This window comes from Mytilus californianus, unplaced genomic scaffold (genome assembly GCF_021869535.1).
Source record: "Mytilus californianus isolate M0D057914Y unplaced genomic scaffold, xbMytCali1.0.p SCAF_13, whole genome shotgun sequence".
Lineage (NCBI taxonomy): Eukaryota > Metazoa > Mollusca > Bivalvia > Mytilida > Mytilidae > Mytilus > Mytilus californianus.
In genome coordinates this window covers 8273246-8299369 of record NW_026262615.1, presented here as the reverse complement: position 1 = coordinate 8299369, position 26124 = coordinate 8273246, and the positions used below count along the sequence as shown (strand labels likewise).

At 32.2% G+C, this 26124-nt stretch overlaps 1 protein-coding gene across 50 annotated transcripts in view; it reads right to left on the bottom strand.

The window, feature by feature from the left end:
• Positions 1 to 26124, bottom strand: part of LOC127723104 (uncharacterized) — a 268798-nt gene that overhangs the window by 116695 nt on the left and 125979 nt on the right. For 49 of the 50 annotated variants that reach the window (XM_052229577.1, XM_052229578.1, XM_052229579.1 and 46 more), the window contains exons 15-21: positions 25070 to 25215; positions 23347 to 23445; positions 18426 to 18565; positions 17450 to 17729; positions 16499 to 16670; positions 12305 to 12376; positions 6038 to 6073 (exon numbers count right to left, since the gene is read on the bottom strand). In XM_052229577.1, coding sequence (XP_052085537.1) covers positions 6038 to 6073; positions 12305 to 12376; positions 16499 to 16670; positions 17450 to 17729; positions 18426 to 18565; positions 23347 to 23445; positions 25070 to 25215 — 945 coding nt within the window. The remainder of the gene's footprint in view (positions 1 to 6037; positions 6074 to 12304; positions 12377 to 16498; positions 16671 to 17449; positions 17730 to 18425; positions 18566 to 23346; positions 23446 to 25069; positions 25216 to 26124) is intronic. The other variant, XM_052229555.1, reaches the window with a different exon arrangement.

Genomic DNA, 26124 nt, shown 5'->3' with positions numbered 1-26124 from the left:
TTTTGTGATCCCTTAGCTTTGTATGAGAAGATTATTGTTAAATCCCTTAAATTTATTGATTTATTGGTGTTTAATGCTAATTTCAGCACAGTTGGCTATTTCATGGCAGTCAGTTTTTACTGGTGGAGGAAGCTGGAGTGCCCAGAGAGAACCACCAACCTTTGAAAAGGAAACTGACAATCATAGTCAACTAAGATATGGAGTTAACACAGCTGCCATGTGCAAGATTCGAACTCACAACCTCAGTATAGACAGGTTTGTGATACATTATTTGAAATTCATAGTCCACTCGGCCACCGAGGCCTAATAATCCCTATGAATGCATGAAAAATCTTACTTGCACCTCTCTTTTGTGATTCATTAGCAATTTATCACCCAAAAAAATCATTTGAGAATTCCCTTATCAATTGGTGAGGAAATTATATATTTTAATGATCCCGAATAGCATTGTACCAGTAAACTAGAGGCTCTAAAGAGCCTGTGTCGCTCACCTTGGTCTATGTGCATATCAAACAAAGGACACAGATGGATTCATGACAAAATTGTGTTTCGGTGATGGTGATGTGTTTGTAGATCTTACTTTACTGAACATTCTTGCTCCTTACTATTATCTCTATCTATAATGAACTTGGCCCAGTAGTTACAGTGGAAAATATTATGTAAAAATTTACAAAAATTTACAAAATTTATGAAAATTGTAAAAAAATGACTATAAAGGGCAATAACTCCTTAAGGGGACAATTGAAAATTTTGATCATGTTGACTTATTTGTAGATCTTACTTTGCTGTACATTATTGCCGTTTACAGTTTATCTCCATCTATAATAATATTCAAGATAATAACCAAAAGCTGCAAAATTTTCTTAAAATGACCAATTCAGGGGCAGCAACCCAACAACGTGTTGCCTGATTGGTCTGAAAATTTTAGGGCAGATAGATCTTGACCTTATGAACAATTTTATCCTCGTCAGATTTGCTCTAAATGCTTTGGTTTCAGAGATATGAGCCAAAAACTGCATTTTACCCTATGTACTATTTTTTAGCCATGTCGGCCATCTTGTATCAGGCGGGGTCATCGGACACAATTTTTAAACTAGATACCCCAATGATGATTGTGGCCAAGTTTGGTCAAATTTTGCCAAGTAGTTTCAGGAGAAGATTTTTGTAAAAGATTACAAAAATTTACGAAAAAATGGTTAAAAATTGACTATAAAGGGCAATAACTCCTTAAGGGGTCAAATGACCATTTTGGTCATGTTGACTTATTTGTAGATCTTACTTTGCTGAACATTATTGCTGTTTACAGTTTATCTCTATCTATAATAATATTCAAGATAAAAACCAAAAACGGCAAAATTTCCTTAAAATTACCAATTCAGGGGCAGCAACCCAACAACGGGTTGTCCGATTCATCTGAAAATTAAAGGGCAGATAGATCTTGACCTGATAAACAATTTTACCCATGTCAGATTTGCTCTAAATGCTTTGGTTTCAGAGATATAAGCCAAAATCTACATTTTACCCCTATGTTCTATTTTTAGCCATGGCGGCCATCTTGGTTGGTTGGCCAGGTCACCGGACACATTTTTTAAACTAGATACCCCAATGATGATTGTGGCCAAGTTTGGTTAAATTTGGCCAAGTAGTTTCAGAGGAGAAGATTTTTGTAAAAGATTACAAAAATTTATGAAAAATGGTTAAAAATTGAATATAAAGGGCAATAACTCCTTAAGGGGTCAACTGACCATTTTGGTCATGTTGACTTATTTGTAGATCTTACTTTGCTGAACATTATTGCTGTTTACAGTTTATCTCTATCTATAATAATATTCAAGATAATAACCAAAAACAGCAAAATTTCCTCAAAATTACCAATTCAGGGGCAGCAACCCAACAACGGTTTGTCCGATTCATCTGAAAATTTCAGGGCAGATAGATCTTGACCTAATGAACAATTTTACCCCATGTCAGATTCGCTCTAAAGGCTTTGGTTTCAGAGATATAAGCCAAAATCTACATTTTACCCCTATGTTCTATTTTTAGCCATGGCAGCCATCTTGGTTGGTTGACCGGATCACCGGACACATTTTTTAAACTAGATACCCCAATGATGATTGTGACCAAGTTTGATTAAATTTGACCCAGTAGTTTCAGAGGAGAAGATTTTTGTAAAAGTTTACGGACGACGGACGCAGGACGACGGACGACGGACGACGGACGCAAAGTGATGAGAAAAGCTCACTTGACCTTTCAGGTCAGGTGAGCTAAAAATTTATTTGAGATCCCTCAAAAATGTAAGATAACATCACATTTTGTGATCCCTTAGCAATACATGTATATGATAAAAAGTATTTTGTAATCTGTAATAGCAAAGTATGAAAAAATATAATTTTCTTATACCTAATGGCAATGTATGAGAAAAATTGATTTTATGATCTTAAAAGCGATGTATGTAAAAGTGACGACATTTCTATACCTAATATTATGATAAAAACATTTAATATCACTCATGTTAGTATAACTATTTATTAAATGAAAACTTTCAGCTATGTTAAAATTTATGAGTAGTTCACCAAATAGAGAAAACAAAAAAACCATCTAAGAAAAATTTTAACAAACAATTTTTTTTTATAAATGCATGATTTTAAATTGAACACATAGAAAAAGATCTACCAACCAACCAACCAACTAACCAAGAGACAGAAGAAATCCTATAGATACCAAGACTCTACCAGAGAATTTAAAGACCTTTGACCATTTACTATTCTTACTGGTTTCAAGTCTATGGAGACTAATTTAGCAACTGGTAAAGACGAAGGTCTTTTGTTTTTTGTTGGTTTAACCTTAGGAAACCGAGTACGAAGTGGAAACTGTTAAATAAAATGCGAAAATTATATATATATATTTTTGTTATATACAATGTGATAACAAATGTAAAGCTTGTTTTTCACTTAATATCATCCTACTATTTAAAATGATTCAATAAACTTTTAAAAATCCTGAATTTTGACCATTATATTCAGAGACTAATTTCAACATATATATCAATGGTCAAGACAATCACAGGTTATTCACAACCTATAATACTAATTTCACAAATATAATAACTAGTGAAACCACGGGCTACTGCTCACTGATGATACCCCCACCCAAATACTTGACAGTAAACAGGAAGTTGTTGAGTGATGAATCTGAAAACGCATCACACGGTATAGCTGACTCATATAAACCCTGAAACCAAATTTCAGAAATCCTTGTAATGTAGTTCCTGAGATAAATGTGACGAAAATCTGTAAAATTATGTAAGTGTTTGGTAAACAGGAAGTTGTTGAGTGATGAATCTGAAAATGCATCACACGGTATAGCTGACTTATATAAACCCTGAAACCAAATTTCAGAAATCCTTATGATGTAGTTCCTGAGAAAGATGCAACGAAAAATATTCATGTTTTAAAGTGGGGGTATAAATAGTGACAATAAAAAATACCAATTAATGAGAGTTTGTCTATAGGACACCACTACCCTGTGTACATCATCACACTTCTATGTTCCACAAAAATCCATGTCAAAATTCGTCATTTTTTAAATATTTAAAAAAAAACACGCATTTAAATGAACATGCAAACTTAGTTTGAAGTTGATGTGACAACTTCTCTATGATTGATTGATTGATTATTTGGTATTCAATGCCACTTTCAGCACTATCAGCTGTTTTGTGGCAGTCATTCTTTATCGGTGGAGGAAGCTACAGTGCTGTGAGAGAACCACCGACCTGCGGCAGGAAAACTGACAATCCTTAAGTCAATTAAGATTGGTAGTCGAACAACGTGTAAGGTTCAAACTCACTACCTTATTATTGACAGGCTAGTGATACAGAAGATAAACTACTTAAGACCACTCGGCCATCAAGGCCCCCACTTCCCAATGGTAAAGTACTTAAACCAAAACTTTAAACTGATATTGGGACTGACAAACGGATGGATACATAGAATAATTCTATCTGAGCAGAGCACATAAAATTCAAAATTTAAATGAAACTAATTGTAAGAAACTACAAATAATTCTGCATTTAATCATCATTTCTTAGAACAGGAAATATACCTTTAAATAATCTTAAGAAAATTTCCAGAGCTATATTGATAATAAATATATCAACCAAAATAATATACACTTTTTTCTGGCCTACTGGCAGAAAATAGGGTAAGCAGATAAAATTTTTTTTTTTTTTCAAATTTTTTACGCCTGTCTCGGCCCTGATTAATGCTTCCAGTGAAAAAGTTTAATATTGACTCTTGAAAGCATGTCGGCGTTTATCAGTAAAATACAGATTTTTTTTCTTTCATCAAACTTTTTTCTTCAGAGGCTCTTCCTTGATTTTGAAGATTAGCTTCTGTCCAAGTTTCATAAAAATCCATGAAGGAGATAAATTTATAATTTCAAAGAAGTTTAATCCCAGACCGTAACTAAATGTTAACTGTTAAAACTAAGTACATCTATCAGTAAAATACTGAAAAGGAAAAAAATAATTAAAAAAACTTTGGTTCAGACCAGGCATGGGGTAATGCAAATTTGTAATTGTAATGCATGGTAATGCATTACATTTTTCCAAGTAATTGCATGTAATGTAAAATGCAGCAATTTGTGCATTACATGTAATTATAATATAATGCATTACTTTAGCAAAAAAATGTGTAATTTCATGCATTACATGGCATTACTTGTCATTACTTTTTTCACATACTACATCTTTAACATATTGTTGGGGTTTTAACTAAACCAAATGTAAGATTTCTTGATTAACTAAGAATATGTTAATCAATATTAGAATATATTCTTTATTTCATCTTATTTCATACATTTTCCTGCATAAAAAGATTGATATTTGAAAAACATAACTGTATTGTTGTCATAAGATCAAAGAATATCTTGTCTTGCTTAAATAAAAGATAATTAAACTTTGTTATAAAACACTAATTAGTTTGTTTTAAAATCAAAATTGTCACCAGTTATGCAAATGTTCATTAATTAAGGTCTATGTTATTTTATAATTAGGGAAGTAATTCACAGTAATTAAATATATCATTTAAAATTTAAAAAAAAACAACAAAAAGTATATTTATAATTTAAGTAAAGTCAACATTAATAATTAAAATTGTAAAAGCCGAATAAAATAGACTTTTTACGCGTATACTTATATTTAATTCATGGAACAGTTACTGCATATGCTAGAATCTTTTGTGACTTCTAGTTGTTTTTCAAAATGTTTAATTTTTCTATTCACTTTATAAAATTTTCAAATGTAATGTGTAATTCAAGGCATTACTTTGTAAAAGTAATTGTAATATAATGCATTACTTTGATAAATGCATGTATTTAAATTGTAATTGTAATATAATGCATGGTTTGGTCAAAGTAATTGTAATATAATGCATTACATTGCAATGTAATTCGCCCCATGCCTGGTTCAGACATTATATCTTAATAAAAAAAAAAACTTCTGCCAAAAGTTTTCGTAAAATTCTATGAAGGTTTGACAAAGTAATTGATGTCTAACAATATATTAACTGCAAAACAAGAACTAAGTCCTTTTATCAGTAGAATACAGAACAATAGACAGAAATATGTTCATAATTTTGCACTAAATACTATTTTTTATCATAACAAAGCTTCTGTCGAATTTATGTCAAATTCCACAGAAAATAAGAATTCCCAGTGTTTTACGCCAAATTCCAAGAAAAATAAATGAATACCCAGTGTATTACATCAAATTCCATGGAAAATAAACGAATTCAAAGTGTATTACATCAAATTCCATGGAAAATAAATGAATTCCCAATGTTTTACGTCAAATTCCAAGGAAAATAAAGGAATTCCCAGTGCATTGCGTCAAATTCCATGGAAACTAAATGAATTCCCAGTGTTACAACAACATCTAGACATTAAGTGTTTTACTATTCAATCCAAACAATATTACATTTGGTCAATACTAATCATGCTGTATCACTTTACATGCAAACATAAACAAACAAGTTATTACCTTAGCCCTCTCAAGTACAAGAGCTCCCCGAAACACCTAAAATTAACAGTTTAAACATTACTTAAAATACTTGCTGTGTTAAACAGTACACTTCTACTATCTTAGTTATTGCTATTAGTAGTTGTGGTCACAAGAGGTACAGGGTACTGAAGGGTTTTAAAACCTCCTTATCTAAGGTATTTATGGACGTAGATAATGGATTTATCCCCAGTTTGTGTCATGTTATGTTTTATACAAGCATAGAACTGTATATTAGTAATCCGAATAACACTATCGTTTACATTGTGTAGCAAATGTATAATTCAGACCTGCCAACTATCCCGATTTATGGGGGATATCCCCAATGAGACGTGTTGACCTGAATTTTGAAATTCTTTATTCTAACTGAACACCTCAACACCTACAGTCATTCAAATGAGTTCAAAGGGTATTTAAGCACATACATACTCATCAAAATAATATAGTAGTAGATTAATAACACTTGTGACAATATAACAGCATTAGGTCTTCTTGTGCTTAAAATCCCCATAAATATTTTGAAAAGTTGGCAGGTATGTCTATTTTGTGCAGAAAGCTGTCATTTTAAAAATCAAGTCTGTTGTGACAGCCTATCTTCACAATTTAATAACTAAATAAAGTAAGAAGATAATAAGGGAGATAATCAAAGTAAGAAGATAACAAGGGAGATAATCAAAGTTAAAAGGCAAAGAAGGAATGAAGAAAAGAGAAAGTCAACAAAACAATAAAAACAGAAAACTAAAGATATTAAAACACTCCCCCCTTAAAAAATAAAAATAAACAAATTCATGTGCTCAAAAGGGGTAAGCATATCCTGCTCCTCTCGTGACACTTTTCATTATTCTCATGTTTATATCCAGTTATATTAAGTTAATATATATAAGGTTTTATACAATAGTCTGTTTGCCAATCAGGGATTTAATTCTGTTATTAAACAAGTTGTTTCCCTTTGTCAATTGTAGACTGGTTCTTTACTAGACAAAACAGGTTGCTGCTCATGCAAAGCATAATAAGTTGAAAGTGATAATTAGCTGGCATATATGAACAAACTTTAAAGAAACTAGAGGCTCTAAAGAGCCTGTGTTGCTCACCTTGGTCTATGTGCATATTTAACAAAGGACCCTCTCCAACATTGTAGACTTGTTAGAATTAATGACAAAAATCTGTTTTGTTGATCTTGTATTGCTGATCATTTAGTCTGTTTACTTTCTCTCTATCTTCTTTAGTTTTTGCTCAAAACACAAAAGAGGGTAAAAAAAAATCCTCATTTAAGGGCAATCACTCCTATAAAGAGTGACAATCTACTAACTAGATCGGCAAAATTTGACTTGTTAGTAGATCTTGCCTTGCTGATCATTTTTGTGATTTAAAGTGTCTATTTATCTATTACAATTTTTATCATATAAGGCAAAACGCAATAAATTGATAAAAATCATCATTAAAGGGCAATAACTCCAATAAGGAGTCGTCGGACGATTCCCTCCATATTGTCTAAAATGTAGATTTTGTCTTGTTCATCATTTTTGCTTATTTAAGTTCTGATTTATAAATTTTAATTTTTAAGATATAAGGCAAAAACACAAAAAAATCGAAAAAATCATCATCACAGGGCAATAACTCTAATTAGGAGTCGACTGACCATGCAGACTTATTTTTAGAACTTGATTTGCTGATCATTTTTGCAATTTAAAGTTTCCCCCCAGCTATTATAGTTTTCAAGATAATAGGCAAAATAGGAAAAAAATGGTAAAATTTGTCATTTAAGGGCAATAACTTTCTAAGAAGTCGTCTTACAGTTTTGGCATATATGAACAATTGGTAGAGAATAACATTCTGAACATTTTTGCCCTTTTCAGATTTTCTCTATTTATAACGATTTTCAAAATAATAGACAAAACTTGTATTTTACCCCTATGTTCTATTTTTAGCCATGTTGGCCATCTTGGTTGGCAGGCTGGGTCATCGGACACATTTTTTTCAACTTGATACCCCAATGATGATTGTGGCCAAGTTTGGTTAAATTTGGCCCAGTAGTTTCAGAGGAGAAGATTTTTGTATAAGTTAATGACGACAGACGCCAAGTGATGAGAAAAGCTCACTTGGCCCAAAGGGCCAGGTGAGCTAAAAAAATAACTATCTATATCAATTAATTTGAGATTTTAATGATTAAATGTAAATAAAAGATTTGGAAAACTAAAAGATTACACCCAAATAAATTTGCTTTCTTTGCTAGCTCTTCATTGTCAATGAAAATTTGTCACTTTTAAAGGAAACAACTCATACAAATGGATCTATAATTACACAATTGCCAACACCTACGTCTCTGGCGGAGAGTTGTCTCATTGGCAATCATAAAACATTGTATTCAAAGCTGCTAACACCTACGTCTCTGGTGGAGAGTTGTCTCATTGGCAATCATACCACATCTTCTTATTTTTACTCCAATTACAGGGTCAATTAGGAAATTGGTAAATATCTCTTACAACTGAAAAGTTCTTGAAAAATAAAAAGGTTAAAATATTCTATGAAAAGTTTCATCTAATGAAGGAAAGAAGACAACAGTCTGTATCTAAATTAAACTGAAATCTACTTCCTGCAAACATATAACCTGAATACCCTTCTACTACAAACATGTCACCTCTATACTACAAACATGTCATCTGTCTACAACAAACATGTCACCTGTCTACTGCAAAACATGACAACTGAATACTATAACCTGACTACTCTAATAAGTAAGGAAATACTTGCATTCTTTAACGGTAATAAACATGGCTAAAATATCAAGTAAAAATCTATCTAAAATAAATAGCAGGTTATCTCCCTTAAAGTCAGGGATACAAGATTAAAAAATCTTTATGTTCTCAACAATAAATTAAAACTGAATAGCATACTCTGACTACTCTGTCTCTGACTACTTGGACTACTCTGTCTCTGACTACTTGGACTACTCTGACTACTCTGTCTCGGACTACTCGGACTACTCTGTCTCTGACTACTCGGACTACTCTGTCTCTGACTACTCGGACTACTCTGTCTCTGACTACTCAGACTACTCTGTCTCTGACTACTCGGACTACTCTGTCTCTGACTACTCTGTCTGACTACTCGGACTACTCTGTCTCTGACTACTTGGACTACTCTGTCTCTGACTACTCGGACTACTCTGTCTCTGACTACTCGGACTACTCTGTCTCTGACTACTCGGACTACTCTGTCTCTGACTACTCGGACTACTCTGACTACTCTGTCTCTGACTTAACTTGGACAACTCTGTCTCTGACTACTCGAACTACTCTGACAGACAAAATCAATGATATTGTCCAACAAATTATGACAGTTTTCTTTAGATTAATTAACCAGATAGAGTGTGCAGTTTGTTGATTCCCCCCTTTCCCTGTGTCCTTCAATGCACAGATGTGGTGTTCATGACTGTTAACAAGGAATGCCATTTCAACCACTCCTAGGGGCTTGCTCTATACTTGGAAATTAGGTGTGAGCTTTGTTATTTGTTGAAGCACTCACTGTGACATTAAGAGGAAGAACAGCAATTACACCATGTTTTGTCAAGTGTGTGTAGTCATTCTATGTTATGAATTACTGTAAATTCAGAAATAAATGCCTTCATTTATTATTGCGAATCATTGACCATTGGCAAAAATGTGAAATCCAATTAACGAAATTGCAAACATTTTAAGCAGGGAAATCACTAATGAAATTAGGCCGATCAAAATTAATTGATAGATTTACATCCACGCCCACCCCTCTGAAATTGTCCCTCCCCGCTTTTTTTATTTTAAAGTATGAACTTGTGCAATTTAGGACCGTATATTGAGTATAGAAAGTCAACCAACATATAGCAAGCCCTTAGATTTACCCCAAGACTGTCCTTTTTTGTTGACAAACATCAAACACCCTCTATCTAAAACCACCCAATAGAGTCATTAAACAACTTCTTCTTTGGTTAAGTTCATGTTTTACATTGTATGTTTATAACTAGTTAATAAAATTATATTTGCACCTTGCATATGAATCTTAAAAGCATCAACCCTATAAACCAAGCTTAAAAAGCAAGGTTATTTGCTGTAGGTAGCATTTCTCCACGTTTTTTGCTATTTACTGAAAGTAGGTTTCTAAAGCAATTAGACAGTGGTTGCCTATCAGAAATTTTTATTCATGACTTTGAAAAAATGTGCAGAATTCTTTAAATATGGATGATATAAGCTTATTATTTCCCTTACATATGAAGAACACATTACGAAGGGTTTCTGAGAAAATGTAAAATAAAATCCTCCCATCCGCCACATTTTTTTTAACCAGCTGAATAAAAACCTATTAATTAATTTTAGCTGGCCTTATGGCGCGAGTTTATATCAATGCAAACATGAAACTGTCCCATTTTTCACATTAATAAAAACATGGCAATAATTTCTGAATTAACAGTAATGTATTACACCATATCCCTACTAATCCATTCAAAACACAAACTAATCAGAAAGAAGGACAAAGGACACGCATATACAAACACGCAATAATAAAAATATAATGACACATACACACACAATCATATGTTTACAGGTAAAATTTTAATAGCAAATGCTCAAGTTCATCTAAATTCTTTAAAACAATTTGTTAAAGAACTATTCTATCAATTTTTTAAAGAAAAATAGTGTGAGTTTAATCATAGCACACTTCAATGTATTTCACTGTTAATTATCTGTTCAAGTTCACAAATTTAAAATTCCCAACACATGTGTCAACATCTGTTTTCTTTGTTTGAGCAAGAGGACTAGAGCTACTTTCTGTTTGATGTAAACTATTGAACTGGTTCCCTGTTTGAAACCAGGTTTTATTTCGTTTAATTTGAGTAACTGTGTTGTTAACATTAAAATCTAATGTAAATGTCTTTGGTTTCACATCAATCAGTTCTTCATTTGATTTGTTTCCCTTTAGAGATTTCTCTTTGTGAACTTTCCATTCCTGAGTAACCTCAGATTCATTTATTTCTTTACAGTGTATGAATGTTGTTGGGTTGATCTGAGTTCTTTCTGAGTTCATGTTCCACATTTTAGATAAACCATTGATTTGATTGTCCTCAACATTTGGTTTCTCATATTTGTTATCATTTCTTTCAGAAACAAAAATTTTCTGAATCTTCATCATATGGTCTTGAGACAGCAGCATTAAGGGTCCATTTGATAAAGGTCCACCTGATGAAGGCCCACCTGATTTACTTTCATTTCCAAATTTTACAAATGGAAGATATTGTGGATTTTGTTTATGAACAAATGATTTCCTGCCCAAAAATGGTTTTGCTTTCACAACTTTCAAATCTAGTTTTGACTGTTTGGTGTGTTTAGTTTGTCTCAATGATGGAACAGCACTTATAAATCTTGGCAATATTTTGCTTTTACTATAAGGTAGAGCTACATCTAGAACACCAGAACTACAAGATTTTACCAGCGGTGCTTTCTGCCCATGTGCAGCATGAAAATACACAACACTTAATCAGGCTACATATAGTTCAAAGGTCAAATATAGCACATATATAATTATATACAACACTTCAGTTGTACAAGCTAAATATTGTTCAAAGATCATATAAAGTTAATGAAATTAGGTGTGCCAGCTATAGCCTAGAGTGTAAATTTCAAAGGTTAAACAAAAGTTCAAAAGTTAAACAAAACATGCAGGAAAAAAGAAAACTCAAATTACAAACATTGATTGCAAGGAAGTATTCCAAAAGATAATGTTCAGGATTATCATGTTAGCACTGTACATACAGCAATGGAAATATATGAGTGTGTCATAATGTATAATGTTCAAGATTCTCATGTTAGCACTGTACATACAGCAATGGAAATATATGAGTGTGTCATAATGTATAATGTTCAAGATTCTCATGTTAGCACTGTACATACAGCAATGGATATATATGAGTGTGTCACGAGGTATAATGTTTAAGATTCTCAATAGTTAACAATAAACATAGCAATGGGAAAAGATCAATATGTTCATAATGTATAAAAATGACATTTACTTCAAACTATTGGAGGGGCTTACTTGCAGTGCAAACTCTCTGTGATGTAAAAATTGACAGTTTTTTTTAAAAAGTAACCAAATATTGTAGTTATTCAAAGATTTACTAATAAAAACCAGTCTAATGATATTAACAAACCATCTGCAAGTCTTTGCCATAACCCCAAGTAACTAAATTAAAGGGAGATAACTCCTATTTATGTTTCTTACCTGTTTTGGTAGAGATTTGTCCCCTTTATCTCTGTCACTCAACTCTGAACATGCAGGTATATTAGGTAAGGCCTGATGTTAAAAGGTCAAAGGTGAAAAGTCAATATCCAAAACATCATGCAAGTTGAAGGTTCAAAGTAATATAAAAAAGACAGAAAAATACATTAATAAGCAGAAAGATAATAAAACTTGTAATTGCACAACTTTTCGTGTTTATCTTCAGCATCTGAATTTGTTTTTTTCAAAATCTAATCACAAAACTTTTATTACTTTGAAATGATTTATATCATGAAAATTCAAATCAAACAAGCACAAAACTGTGTGCAATTACATTGTATTAATATGTTACACATGCAGAAAACATTTCATTCCTCTTTTCATAGTTGAGTTATTTCCCTTCTATTAAATGTTGGAATGAGAAGACTGATCTTTTAAACATTTGTAGTTGATTTATATTCAATTATTTCAGCAAGAAAGATCTATAAAATTCATTAACATGTAATATCAATATAAAATGTTAATGTCCTTGATTTGAAATTAGCTGCTTTAAACCAGTCGTCTCTCCAAGGGAGATAACTACTCAACAAAATTATGTTGAAAAAATGAAAAGAGGAATTACATCAATTTTTATAATAAAACTCTAGCTTTTGATAACTAATATACATATGCAAGTAATATTATTAATGGAAGACTGGTTGTTTTTATTCTTAACCTGATTCCACTCAGTTGTTTGATTGGAGTCAATTATATGTATACAAATTATACAAATAGTATTATAGATAGGTATAAAGATTTAATTTTAAGTTTATTTGAGAACAGGTTAGATATATAAAGCTAAATAAGAATTACTCAAAATGTAAATACCAGGAAAGGAGAATTAATCATATACTGATAAAAATAGAGTGAAGTCTGGAGATTGATTGATTGTTAATTAGTGTTTTACATCAATATCAGTACACTTGTCTACATCTTAGTGACCTATTTTTAATTGTGGAAGAAGCCTGAGTACCTGAAGAGAACCATATACTTTCAGCAGGAGAACTGACAATCCCAGACATTAATGAGTCAAACTCACCTTGCCAATAGCAGCTGATAACCACAAGTGAACAATAAAAGGCTACTAGTCTGTTGAATAAGACCAATACTGGGTCTGCATACATTTGATTTTAAATAACATGTATACTGAAGCATAACTGACCATTCCCTTCCAAAGTAGCCACACAAAAAGTGACAAAAAAAGGGTTGTAAAATTTCAAACTATCAGCAAACAGGAAGTGGCTGTACAGCAGATGTCAAAATTATCAAGCTGCAGACTAAATAAAAAATCATTCCGGTCCATAGAAGTTAAGATATTTGACCAAAGAGGTCTTTTGAACAGACAGACGGAGAGGAGTGGTTACTAGACCTGCTTCGGCGATAGTGATACAGATAAAAATGACAGTTTATCACATCCCAACTCATTCTCTAAACATTTCAGATTTTTGGATTTCATAGTACCTATAATTAAGACCATACAAATAAATGTTCCTTAAAGTAGGTAAATCAAGAGTTATGTACCATGGTTATAGCCATAAGATAGTCACAGTAATGCTTGTTATTTAGGAATAAGTTATAAGTATGTTATATAAGATATTCTATAAGAACTTTTATATACAATATAGACTGATTATAAGATGACAGTATCTAAGTATATAATACAGCATACAAGATTTGGGTTTTTGTTTGTTATTAATAATGGGAGATAATTTAGTAAATCGTCCAAGATTTTAGTTTTAAGAGATAATAATCCCACCTCCTCCGTTAAATACAAAGACATGTCATACGATAAATCCAATCTAAGGTCATACTTAAAATATGATATATTACTCAAAGTCAAATTAAAAATACAATATTACTCAAGGTCATACTAAAAATGTGTTATATTACTCAAGGTCATACTAAAAATGTACTATGTTACTCATCTCACAGTCAATAAGTCATTCTTTTTAATTTTTTAACTCTATATTTCTTCCTTATATGTTTTAAGGTAGAATGACAATAGGTGTCTTTGCAATTTTTGCAATCATTCCAAAGTGTCAAAATTAGAAAATAAAGAAAATTTCAGTTTTATTGGTCAAGTTTTGTTAAAAAAACATGATTTTAATGTTGACCTTAGATTGTGTGACCAGCATGTCATTATATGACTTAAGTTATCTACCTGTCCAGCTGGAAAAATTGGTGTCAATTCCTAATAGTATTAAATAGTAAGAAAGTCATACAAAGGTCAAAATATTACAAAAGTATCTATTACTGCAAACCAACTAATATTTCTGAGCAGTTTATTTTGGTTAAGGTCATACACGGTCAATTTATTACAAAATTATCTATTACTGTTAACCAACTAATAATTCTGAGCAGTTTATTTTGGTAATCATAAAGAGAAGAAAAATAAAGAGAATATGAGGTATAGTGCACGTGTCATACATAGATCATCTTCAGTATAAGCATGAAAAATAATAAAAATAACAAGAGTGCACACGCTGAAATGTCTCGCCTTCTTTACTGACCACTGATTTTATGTTGATAGTCCTAAATATAAAGCTTTACTAAAAGTATCACATAAATTTAACATGATCCAAGAAAATGAGGTCAAGGTCAGATAAACCAAACTGGAAATGCATGTACACCTTACAATCATTCAATACACCAAATACAGTTTACCTATTGATTATAGTTTCTAAGAAACAGACTTAAACAGGAAAACTAAACATTGACCAATGAATCATGAAATTAAGGTCAAGGTCAGATGAACCATGCCAGACAGACATGTACACCTTAAAATCAATCTATGCATTAATTACTTGGATGGAGAGTTGTCTCATTGGCACTCATACCACATCTTCCTATATCTATTAAATATAGTTGACCTATTGCTTATAGTATCTAAGAAACAAACTTAACCATGAAAACTTAACATTGACCAATGAACCATGGAAATGAGGTCAAGGTCGGATGATTCCTGCCAGACAGACATATACACCTTACAATCATTCCATACAACAAATATAGTTGACCTATAGATTGGTTATAGTTTAAGAAAATCAGACCAAAACACAAAAACTTAACACTGAGCAATGAATCGTGAAAATGAGGTCAAGGTCAAATAAAACCTGCCAGACTGACATGTACATTGTAGAATATTTCCATACACCAAATACAGTTGACCTATTGCATATAGTATTAGAAAAAAAGACCAAAACAAAAAACTTAACTTTAACCACTGAACCATGGAAATGAGGTCAAGGTCAGATGACACTTGCCAGTTGGACATATACACCTTACAATCATTCAATACACCAAATATAGTAGACCTATTGCTTAAAGTATCTGATATATGGACTTGAGCACAAAAACCTAACCTTGTTCACTGATCCATGAAAAGAGGTCGAGGTCATATGAAAACTGTCTGACAGGCATGAGGACCTTGCAAGGTATGCACATATTAAAAATAGTTATTCTATTACTCATAATAAGAGAGAAATAAACATTACAAAAATTCTTAACTTTTTTTCAAGTAGTCACTGAACCATGAAAATGAGGTCAAGGACAATGGACATATGACAGACGGAAACTTCATAACATAAGGCATCTATATACAAAGTATGAAGCACCCAGGTCTTCCACCTTGGAAAATATAAAGCTTTTAAGAAGTTAGCTATCGCCGCTGCCGGATCACTATACCTATGTCAAGCTTTCTGCGACAAAAGTCGCAGGCTTGACAAAAATGATTGTGAAGTCAGCTAGAAAGATAATAACGTGAAAATGAGTTGGTTTACAATATATTGTAAGCCAACTTATTTTCACACGTTTAGCCCTTTCACGTTTAGCCCTTTCTAATCCACTTCGTTGAGATTTAATTTGGTGATTTTCAAATATACTTGAATTAGTTAAATAAGGAACAATTCAAATTTTACATGTCAGCGTCGATTTATTTTGGATTTTTTTTTTCTCGTCAAAGTCACAAAAATAAAACGCTCAAAAAAATTAGTTGGTTAACAGTATGGCAAAACAACATCAGCTTTCATGCATAATTAAAAACTACAATAATCCCCAACACTATGGTCAGTTATAAACGAAAACATTACTAACAAGTATCTAAACATTACTAACAAGTATCTAAACATTACTAACAAGTATCTAAAAGACAAATCTTACCGTAAGAGACTTAGAACGAACTTCTTCCTGTTTTTTATCAGATGAACCAGAGCCATTTTTTCTATCTGCCTGCTCCTTATCTCTCTGCTTACGAGACTTCCGTTTCTTCTTCTTTGATTTTGTTTCCATAATCTTCATTTCTGGTTCAGATTCACTGTCACTGTCACTAGAACTGTGAATAGATAACATGCATAATGGTTATCACTTTTGACTGTAAACAGATAACAAACATAATGGTTATCACTTTTGACTGTAAACAGGTAACACACATAATGGTTATCACTTTTGACTGTAAACAGGTAACACACATAATGGTTTAAAATCATTAATTTTTGTGTACGTTTTTGAAAATAAATCCTGAAATGATGAATTAAAGAGATAACTGTATTGTATTTGAAGCTTTGATAACGTCTATCAGTAGTTTACCTGGCGACAGGTAAACAAATATTTGCGACAGTAAAACTATCAATGGACGTCTGCAAAGCTTCAAATACAATACATTTATCTCTATATTTTAATGCAAAATAAACAAAATAAAGGAAAATTCTGCAAAATGATGTTATCTTCTTTTGCCCCTAAAGAAGACGACCTCATAGGCATGCTTCTGTATGCTTCTGGGGTCAAACATAATCATCGGGCTTTTTCTGGCTTCTTGTCCACCTCAGTGTGTAATAAAATTTTATAAAAAGAAGATTTCCAGGTGCAAAATGTGAGAGTTTTTGCTTATTATTGGAGAAATAACATGTCAATACATTCCAAAATTCAAATTGTTGACTCCACTTAGTTAGAGACCGATAGAAAGAGAATTGTACGCTGATTGTCATTCAATTAGAACCATTGATACAAAATAATTGCATTACAATTGTTATTGTATGCAATTCTACCTTCCATTGCACAGACAAACTTTTCACATTGCTAAGTAATCAAGAAAAGTTTAGACATAATACTTACTCTGACTCCTGCATGACCTCTCGCACATTCAACTGAGCCAGGATTTTCAGACATCCATCCATTGTTTTCAATGAAGCATTTTCCAGCAAATTATCGACATCCTTCCGACTTAAATTAGACTGAGCTTTCTCGCTCTTCTTTGATCGTTTGCCTCGTTTTTCCTCCATTACAAATGTATTGTTCTCGTGATCCATGACTGTCAGTACAGCTTCTTTAAAAACAGGAGTACTAACATGAAGTTCAGGAGTTGTCTTCTCTTGACTAGAATCGTTACCAGTATCTATAAGGAGAAGAAGAAATCAGTCTTGGTTCTTGTTTGAATTGTTTTACATTTGTAATTTCTGACCTTTGATAGCTTACTATATGCAGTATGGGTTTTGCTCATTATTGAAGGCTGTACAGTGACCAATAGTTGCTAACTTATATGTCCTTTGGTCTCTGATGGAGAGTTGTCTTATGGCAATCATACCACATCTTCTTATTTTTATATTTAGGGTTCAAGAGTAGTCTTCCCTTGACTAGATTCAAGACCAGTATCTATAAGGAAATATAGAAAGCTGTTTTAATGTGTTTTATTGTTGTAGTATCTATAGGGAAATATAGAAAGCTGCTTAGTGTGTTTTATTGTGGTTCAGGAGTTGTCTCCCCTTGACTACTCATTACCAGTATCTACAGTACCAGTATTTACAAGGAAATGTCTTCAGTGTTTATATTGCACAAGTTCACTCCCTTGGCTATACTCAATACCAGTATATAAAAGGGAAACAAACAAAGCAGTCTCAGTTCAACAACCTTTCACATTTCTGTATTGACAATGACATTTCTATTTTTCTCTCCTTTCATTCATGACTTTATAGTTTAATATTGCATCTTGTTCCTATAACCTTGTAGTTTTGTGACCTATAAATATTACCAAATTCCTCTACCATCATTATACTTACCACGATTTAAAGTATCACACCTTGATTATTATTACCTGTATTATTAATAACATTTTTGTCTCCCTTCATCATTGACCTAAAGTTTGGTAATTTAGGTCGCTCCATCAGACCTCGTTGTTCCATAACTTGCTGTGTAACATATCTCGTTAGTTCTAACACCATTTCTGACTGTTTCCTGTTTAAACAATAATTAATAAAAAATTTATCATTAGAAAAGTAGTTCACAAAAGATGACTCATAAATGCAAATAAAGTTCTTCTGAATAAATTGTATCCGGAAATCATTTTATTTATCAGAGACACAGAAGGCAGACAAATAAAAAGTGAAAAAAACCTTGAAAAATACCTGGACAAGAAAATGTATGAATATTGGTTCATAAGTGTTTCTCGTTTCCCATTGGTTTTCTGTTTGAATTGTTTTACACTAGTCATTTTGGGGCCTTTTATAGCTTGCTGTTCGGTGTGAGCAAAGGCTCCGTGTTGAAAGCCGTACTTTAACCTATATTTGTTTAGTTTTTACACATTGTGACTGGGATGGAGAGTTGTCTCATTGGCACTCATACCACATCTTCTTATTTATATCTACCATGGCATTGTGTGTGATATGATATTCCTCCACTTCAGACACTTCAATTTTCAAATCTTAACTGTCGAGAGTGGAAAAATATCGTATGGTGGTGGACTCTAAATCTCTAAATGAGTTTTAGGTGATATGTAGACAAACTTTTTCCCACATCTGCAAAAAGATACAAGTTCTTTATACGTGACTCCATCAGGCATGGTCCACATGTATATGGCATGGTCACCTTTTTTCATGACGTCACAATAGGAATTTTAAAGGACAGCAAGAAAATTTGACGACATAATTGAATTTTAAACAATAAAGAACTGAGATTAAAGGAACCACAATTGATAAAGAAAATTTCAACTGGGCAGGAAAAGGATAAATCAGCTAAGAATTAGAGAAATGTAACATTGCATTGGTTTTATACTTTACTACTGTTATATAGTTCCAATATTGTATGTAAAGTCTTATTTCACAAGTGAGTGAAATGGCAATGTAAAAGGTCATACAAGTTACAGTGATGATTTATACATAGACAATCTAGTTCTGTAAGTGTTACTAGATAGATTCTTTATTCTCTATAATCAATTAACAAAGGTACAGAGAGGGAAATATAGAATCCACCACTGCAACAAGTGTGTTACGATTTTTATCCTTCCATTTCAAAGATTTGCAGAAAGTTGTGTTCTTTATAAGTGACGTCATCAGGCATGGTCGCCTTTTTTCATGACATCACTATAGGAAATTTTGATGTCATAATTAAATTTTGACCAATCATTTGCTGAGAACAGATATTTCACTACTGAGGATAACAATTCCTTCACAATCGGTTGGGAAATGTGAAAATAGTGAAAAAATTAGAGAAACACCATTATTTAACATACAACGCTTAAGGATGTACTTAGGTCAGGTTTAGGAATTTTTGTCAGATGTTCAAACTCCTTGGTTTTTTTCCTACGACTCAGGGTAAAATATTTTGCCCCATAACATCCATTTTTCATTTCATATAAGACTTCAATAACTCATAAAAGCTCATTTACGAAAATTTAAGCAGTTTCTAGATTTCTTTTTGTTCGATTTGTGACCCAAATAATACCAATGCAAATATAAGGTAAAAGTCTGAGTCAGCCTTTCCTGCCATTTTTAAAATATGAAATATCTCAAAAAGGAGTTCCATAACTTATCAATATTTTTAGCTTATTTTGTTCCTTAACTAATGCTCTTCTTACTTATAGTATCAATTTTAAATTCTAGATATTTTTAATTTCACCTAAGTACATCCTTATGGTGATACATGGAAGTAAATTCATACAAAAGACAATACAAAAATAGAAACAAGAGTGCACACGCTGAAATGTCTCGCCTTCTTTACTAATCATTGATATTATGTTGATAGTCCTAAATATAAAGCTTTATTACAACTGTCACATAAACTTAACATTAACCAAGTAAACTAAACATTGACCAATGAACCATGAAAATGAGGTCAAGGTCAGATGAACCATGCTAGGCAGGCATGTACAGCTAACAATTCTTCCATACAACAAATATAGTTGACCTATTGCTTATAGTTTAAGAAAAACAGACGAAAACACAAAAACTTAACACTGAGCAATGAACCTTGAAAATGAGGTCAAGGTCAAATAAAACCTGCGTGACTGACATATAGATCATAAAATATTTCCATACACCAAATATAGTTGAACTATTGCATATAGTATTAGAAAAAAAGACCAAAACTCAAAAACTTAACTTTGACCACTGAACCATGAAAATTAGGTCAAGGTCAGATGACACCTGCCAGCTAGACATGTACACCTTACAATCATTCCATACACCAAATATAGCTGACCTATTGCATGCAGTATTAAAAAGAAAGACCAAAACTCAAAAACTTAACTTTGACCACTGAACCATGAAAATGAGGTCAAGGTCAGATGACACCTGCCCGCTAGACATGTACACCTTACAATCATTCCATACACCAAATATAGTAGACCTATTGCATACAGTATAAGAAAAACAGACCAAAACACAAAAACTTAACTATAACCACTGAACCATGAAAATGAGGTCAAGGTCAGATGACACCTGCCAGTTGGACATGTACACCTTACAGTCCTTCCATACACCGAATATACTAGACCTATTGCTTATAGTATCTGAGATATGGACTTGACCACGAAAACTTAACCTTGTTCACTGATCCATGAAATGAGGTCGAGGTCAAGTGAAAACTGTCTGACGGGCATGAGGACCTTGCAAGGTACGCACATACCAAATATAGTTATCCTATTACTTATAATAAGAGAGAATTTAACATTACAAAAAATCTGAACTTTTTTTTCAAGTAGTCACTGAACCATGAAAATGAGGTCAAGGACATTGGACATGTGACTGACGGAAACTTCGTAACATGAGGCATCCATATACAAAGTATGAAGCATCCAGGTCTTCCATCTTCTAAAATATAAAGCTTTTAAGAAGTTAGCTAACGCCGCCGCCGCCGCCGTAGCCACCGCCGCCGCCGCCGCCGGATCGCTATCCCTATGTCGAGCTTTCTGCGACAAAAGTCGCAGGCTCGACAAAAACCAAAAAACCCAGAAAAAAAACAGACCTAGGATAAAATAACGTCTTTTTAATGTTGCAATTCTTTTTCTATCAATCAGAAAGTGAAATTTAGCAGTATTTGGTCTTGTGTATTCATATAATGGAAGGAGATTTTTCCTTTTGATTTCTATAGCTGAGGGCATTTAATGATGTAATGATATTCGTCGCCAATTACTTGATATTACAGATATCACATTTTCTTTCTGATCTGTCATAATGATACCAATGTCCACTTTCTATCGGAAATGAGTGGCTTACAGTTTAAAATCTATATGTATAACATTAAAATAGAACATGCTGGCATGAACTATAATCCTATTTTGCTTTATTTGGTGTCTCATGGATTCCTACCCTAGAGGCCATTCCATACATTTGTACCTCTTCTGTTTCCTCACTGACATATAATAGAAAAACAAAGGATATGGGTTATCCATCCATGACACAAAATCTGAGGCCTTCAACACAGAGCCAAAAAAACCTCCTTTTGTTACTCTGGTAATGAGTCTCAGGTAAGAGGTTAAGCATCAAATAAAACAGTGTGTATTGATTCAAACTTTGAGGTGAAATGTACAGAGTGTAGTTGTAAAGTAACCAATCACAACTTTGTTAGTACAAAATCATTTATTTTAGATGGTGCAAGGGATACATGTATAATATACTGAAAGGTACACATTAATCCAATCTAATTAAAATACAGTTGCTGTGTCCAATTTTGCTTACAAGGATCTGACAACACTTCTTGCATTTTTCTGTTCTAATAATAATTACATCAGCCAATGAAATGTCAGCCTTCAAGTTTTTTAAGGTGTGGATCATTACGACAAAACCAGAGGATCTGGAAGGTTTTGAAAACAAATGGTAGGAAGGAGCGTGGTCAGATCATTGTAAGCCAGGCTTGGACTAAGGAATTCAATCAGATTGATATTAATTTACAATACGACTCAAAGAGGTGATTGGATTCAATTCTTCTTACCGCTTTCTTTTACTGTAAAAATAAACTTCCTAATTTCAACACCTCAATTACAGGAGAGTTCAAATTTCTTAATATCAACTTAACACCTCAATTACAGGAGAGTTCAAACTTCTTCATATTAATGTATCACCTCAACTACTGGAGATTTCAAAGAAGTTAAAAGTTAAATATGAAGAAAACTCATCATTTACACAAAAGCAAGACCCTTCTACGTTGACTCTTATTGTTTTATTTGGTTTTACTGTTGGCTTTATATCTCATTGGCATTTAATGTCAGTGTTGGTGTTGGTGTCTTTAAATGGAGTAACGATTTAAGGAAAATGCACCAAATAGCGGTAATTTTCTCAGGGTCTGATTGTCAATGCAAAGAATACACTTCAAGGTACAAACATTATTTAAATATGTTTTTATTCCAAAACACACTACTATCAATTCTTTGTTGTTTTTGTACTTTTAGAAAACACATCAAACGAGTTCAAAAGAAAAATAACCAGTTACATTTTAGATTTATTTCTTTTGCCTCATTCTGAAAAAGTAGGTCACATTGGGTAAATGATTTAAACATCAAAATGGTGGACATGGAAAAAATAATGTACCATGGTGTGCCATAAGAAACACAACAAAAGCCAATAGTCCAGGAATTGTTTAACCTTTTTAAGTGCCAGAGGTGATCTCAATTTTTTTCAGGGGTTCATGCTACTCTATCTTTAGTTTTCTCTGTTTTGTTCCCTTGTTTTTTCTTTTGATTCCCACCAATTTTTGCACTTTATGGGTATCTACCATAGAAACTAAGTGACCTCTGAACTTACGCATTATTTTCCTGTGTTTTCTGATATTCCAGCACTGTTTGTGATAAAACTTTTCCCATCTCTTGAAAATCATGCACATTAAAATGTCGATATTCATTTCTGAAATAAAACCCCCAAAAAGTTCAATCTCAAGATAGTCATTTATAATAGTAATACACAAAAGCATCAATAGCAGTTGAAGCAGTTGATCTATATTTACGATAAAAATATCATATAAAAAATATTTTATTTGCCACACAAGGATGGCCATAATGAGAAATAATCATATTTAATGAAGTTTTAAATTGTACATAATAAACTAGTTTTAAGTTAACTGAATATATCATAATTAGTTATTGCTAGATTTACATTTAATTCTTATTTTTAATGAAATAACATGAAAATCAAATGTATCAGTCCATTATTTATTAATTCTAAACATACCTTCCAATGTTAAACTATTGGACATTTTCTCTGTCAAGTCTACTTTACAATTATAACTCTGAACATAAAACTTAATAGGAAAAATAAACTTACTTATTCATTATAGTACCACTGAATGTAGCTTCTAACGTAAAACTATTGAGTATTTTCTCAGTAAGACTGACTTATTTATTATAGTACCACTGAATGTAGCTTCTAACGTAAAACTATTGAGTATTTTCTCAGTAAGACTGACTTATTTATTATAGTACCACTGAATGTAGCTTCTAATGTAAAACTATTGAGTATTTTCTTCGTCAGACTGACTTATTTATTATAGTACCACTGAATGTAGCTTCTAACGTAAAACTATTGAGTATTTTCTTCGTCAGACTAACTTATTCATTATAATACCACTGAATGTAGCTTCTAACGTAAAACTATTGAGTATTTTCTCAGTCAGACTGACTTATTCATTATAGTACCACTGAATGTAGCTTCTAACGTAAAACTATTGAGTATTTTCTCAGTCAGACTGACTTATTTATTATAATACCACTGAATGTAGCTTCTAACGTAAAACTATTGAGTATTTTCTCAGTCAGACTGACTTATTTATTATAATACCACTGAAGTTAGCCTCTAATGTAAAACTATTGAGTATTTTCTCAGTAAGACTGACTTATTTATTATAGTACCACTGAAGTTAGCCTCTAATGTAAATCTATTGAGTATTTTCTCAGTAAGACTGACTTATTTATTATAGTACCACTGAAGTTAGCCTCTAATGTAAAACTATTGAGTATTTTCTCAGTAAGACTGACTTATTTATTATAGTACCACTGAAGTTAGCCTCTAATGTAAAACTATTGAGTATTTTCTCAGTAAGACTGACTTATTCATTATAATACAACTGAATGTAGCTACTAATGTAAAACTATTCAGTATTTTCTCAGTAAGACTGACTTATTTATTATAGTACCACTGAAGTTAGCCTCTAATGTAAAACTATTGAGTATTTTCTCAGTCAGACTTACTTATTTATTATAGTACCACTGAAGTTAGCCTCTAATGTAAAACTATTGAGTATTTTCTCAGTAAGACTGACTTATTTATTATAGTACCACTGAAGTTAGCCTCTAATGTAAAACTATTGAGTATTTTCTCAGTAAGACTGACTTATTCATTATAATACCACTGAATGTAGCTACTAATGTAAAACTATTCAGTATTTTCTCAGTAAGACTGACTTATTTATTATAGTACCACTGAAGTTAGCCTCTAATGTAAAACTATTGAGTATTTTCTCAGTCAGACTTACTTATTCATTATAGTACCACTGAATGTAGCTTCTAACGTAAAACTATTGAGTATTTTCATCTGTCTCCACATAACAACTCGTCCCGTAGATTCTTTGCACCGTTTTATATTAAATTTACAGGATTTGAAGGCAAATTTGTCAGGAGCCTGAAATAAAAGATTGAATTTGATTCTTTGGACAACAATAACATTGTGACATTTATCAATCTAATAAATGACTTTTACAAAAGCATTCTCTCAACCAATTTTCCTTGTAAACTTCAACAGGATTACTTATTATTTTCAAGTCTGACAGCGTAACAGAAGTAATATTCATCAGCATATCGCGAGAAACATGACAAGTGTCACATGTGGAACAGTATTATTTGTTGCTGTAGTGTTTATGGAATAAAACTTTGTTATTACTATCTTTTAACTGTTTTTATTCAATATTTTCTTATCTGGCCACAAAGCTACTTGAAAATAATCTGAGTTATCTCCCCTATTACTACATGTATGTAATGACAATAATTTTTTGTATTCTTGTTATTAATTTTTGCTTATGTGCTTTGTCTATATGCCATTTCGTTTTTCTTTGTTGACACATTTGTTTGTTTTTATAGTGATTAAGATTATAACATAATGTTGACTCCTGCACCCCTATTTTGACATTTTCAATATAATGAAACTTTATGCAACTGCCATCCAAGTGAGAGGCTTTGCTAGCTATAAAACCAGATTTAATCCACCATTTTCAACATGAGGAAATGCCTGTACCAAGTCAGGAATATGACAGTTGTTTTCCATTCGTTTGATGTGTTTGACCTTTTGATTTTGCCATTTGATGAGGGACTTATAAAGTTCAGTATTTTTTTTATTTTACTTTTTCCTTTATTATTTCATCCCCTATAATAATAAATAAATAAATAGAATAATAATAAATAATAAATAAGCTTTATTTAGAATCAGCATAGTATACAAACATGAAACAAGGATAACATAAGCTCTATTTGCCCCAAATTTGGTCCTTATGTGCAAAACGCTTCAATTTTGATGTTTTTATGTTCTTTTTCTCCA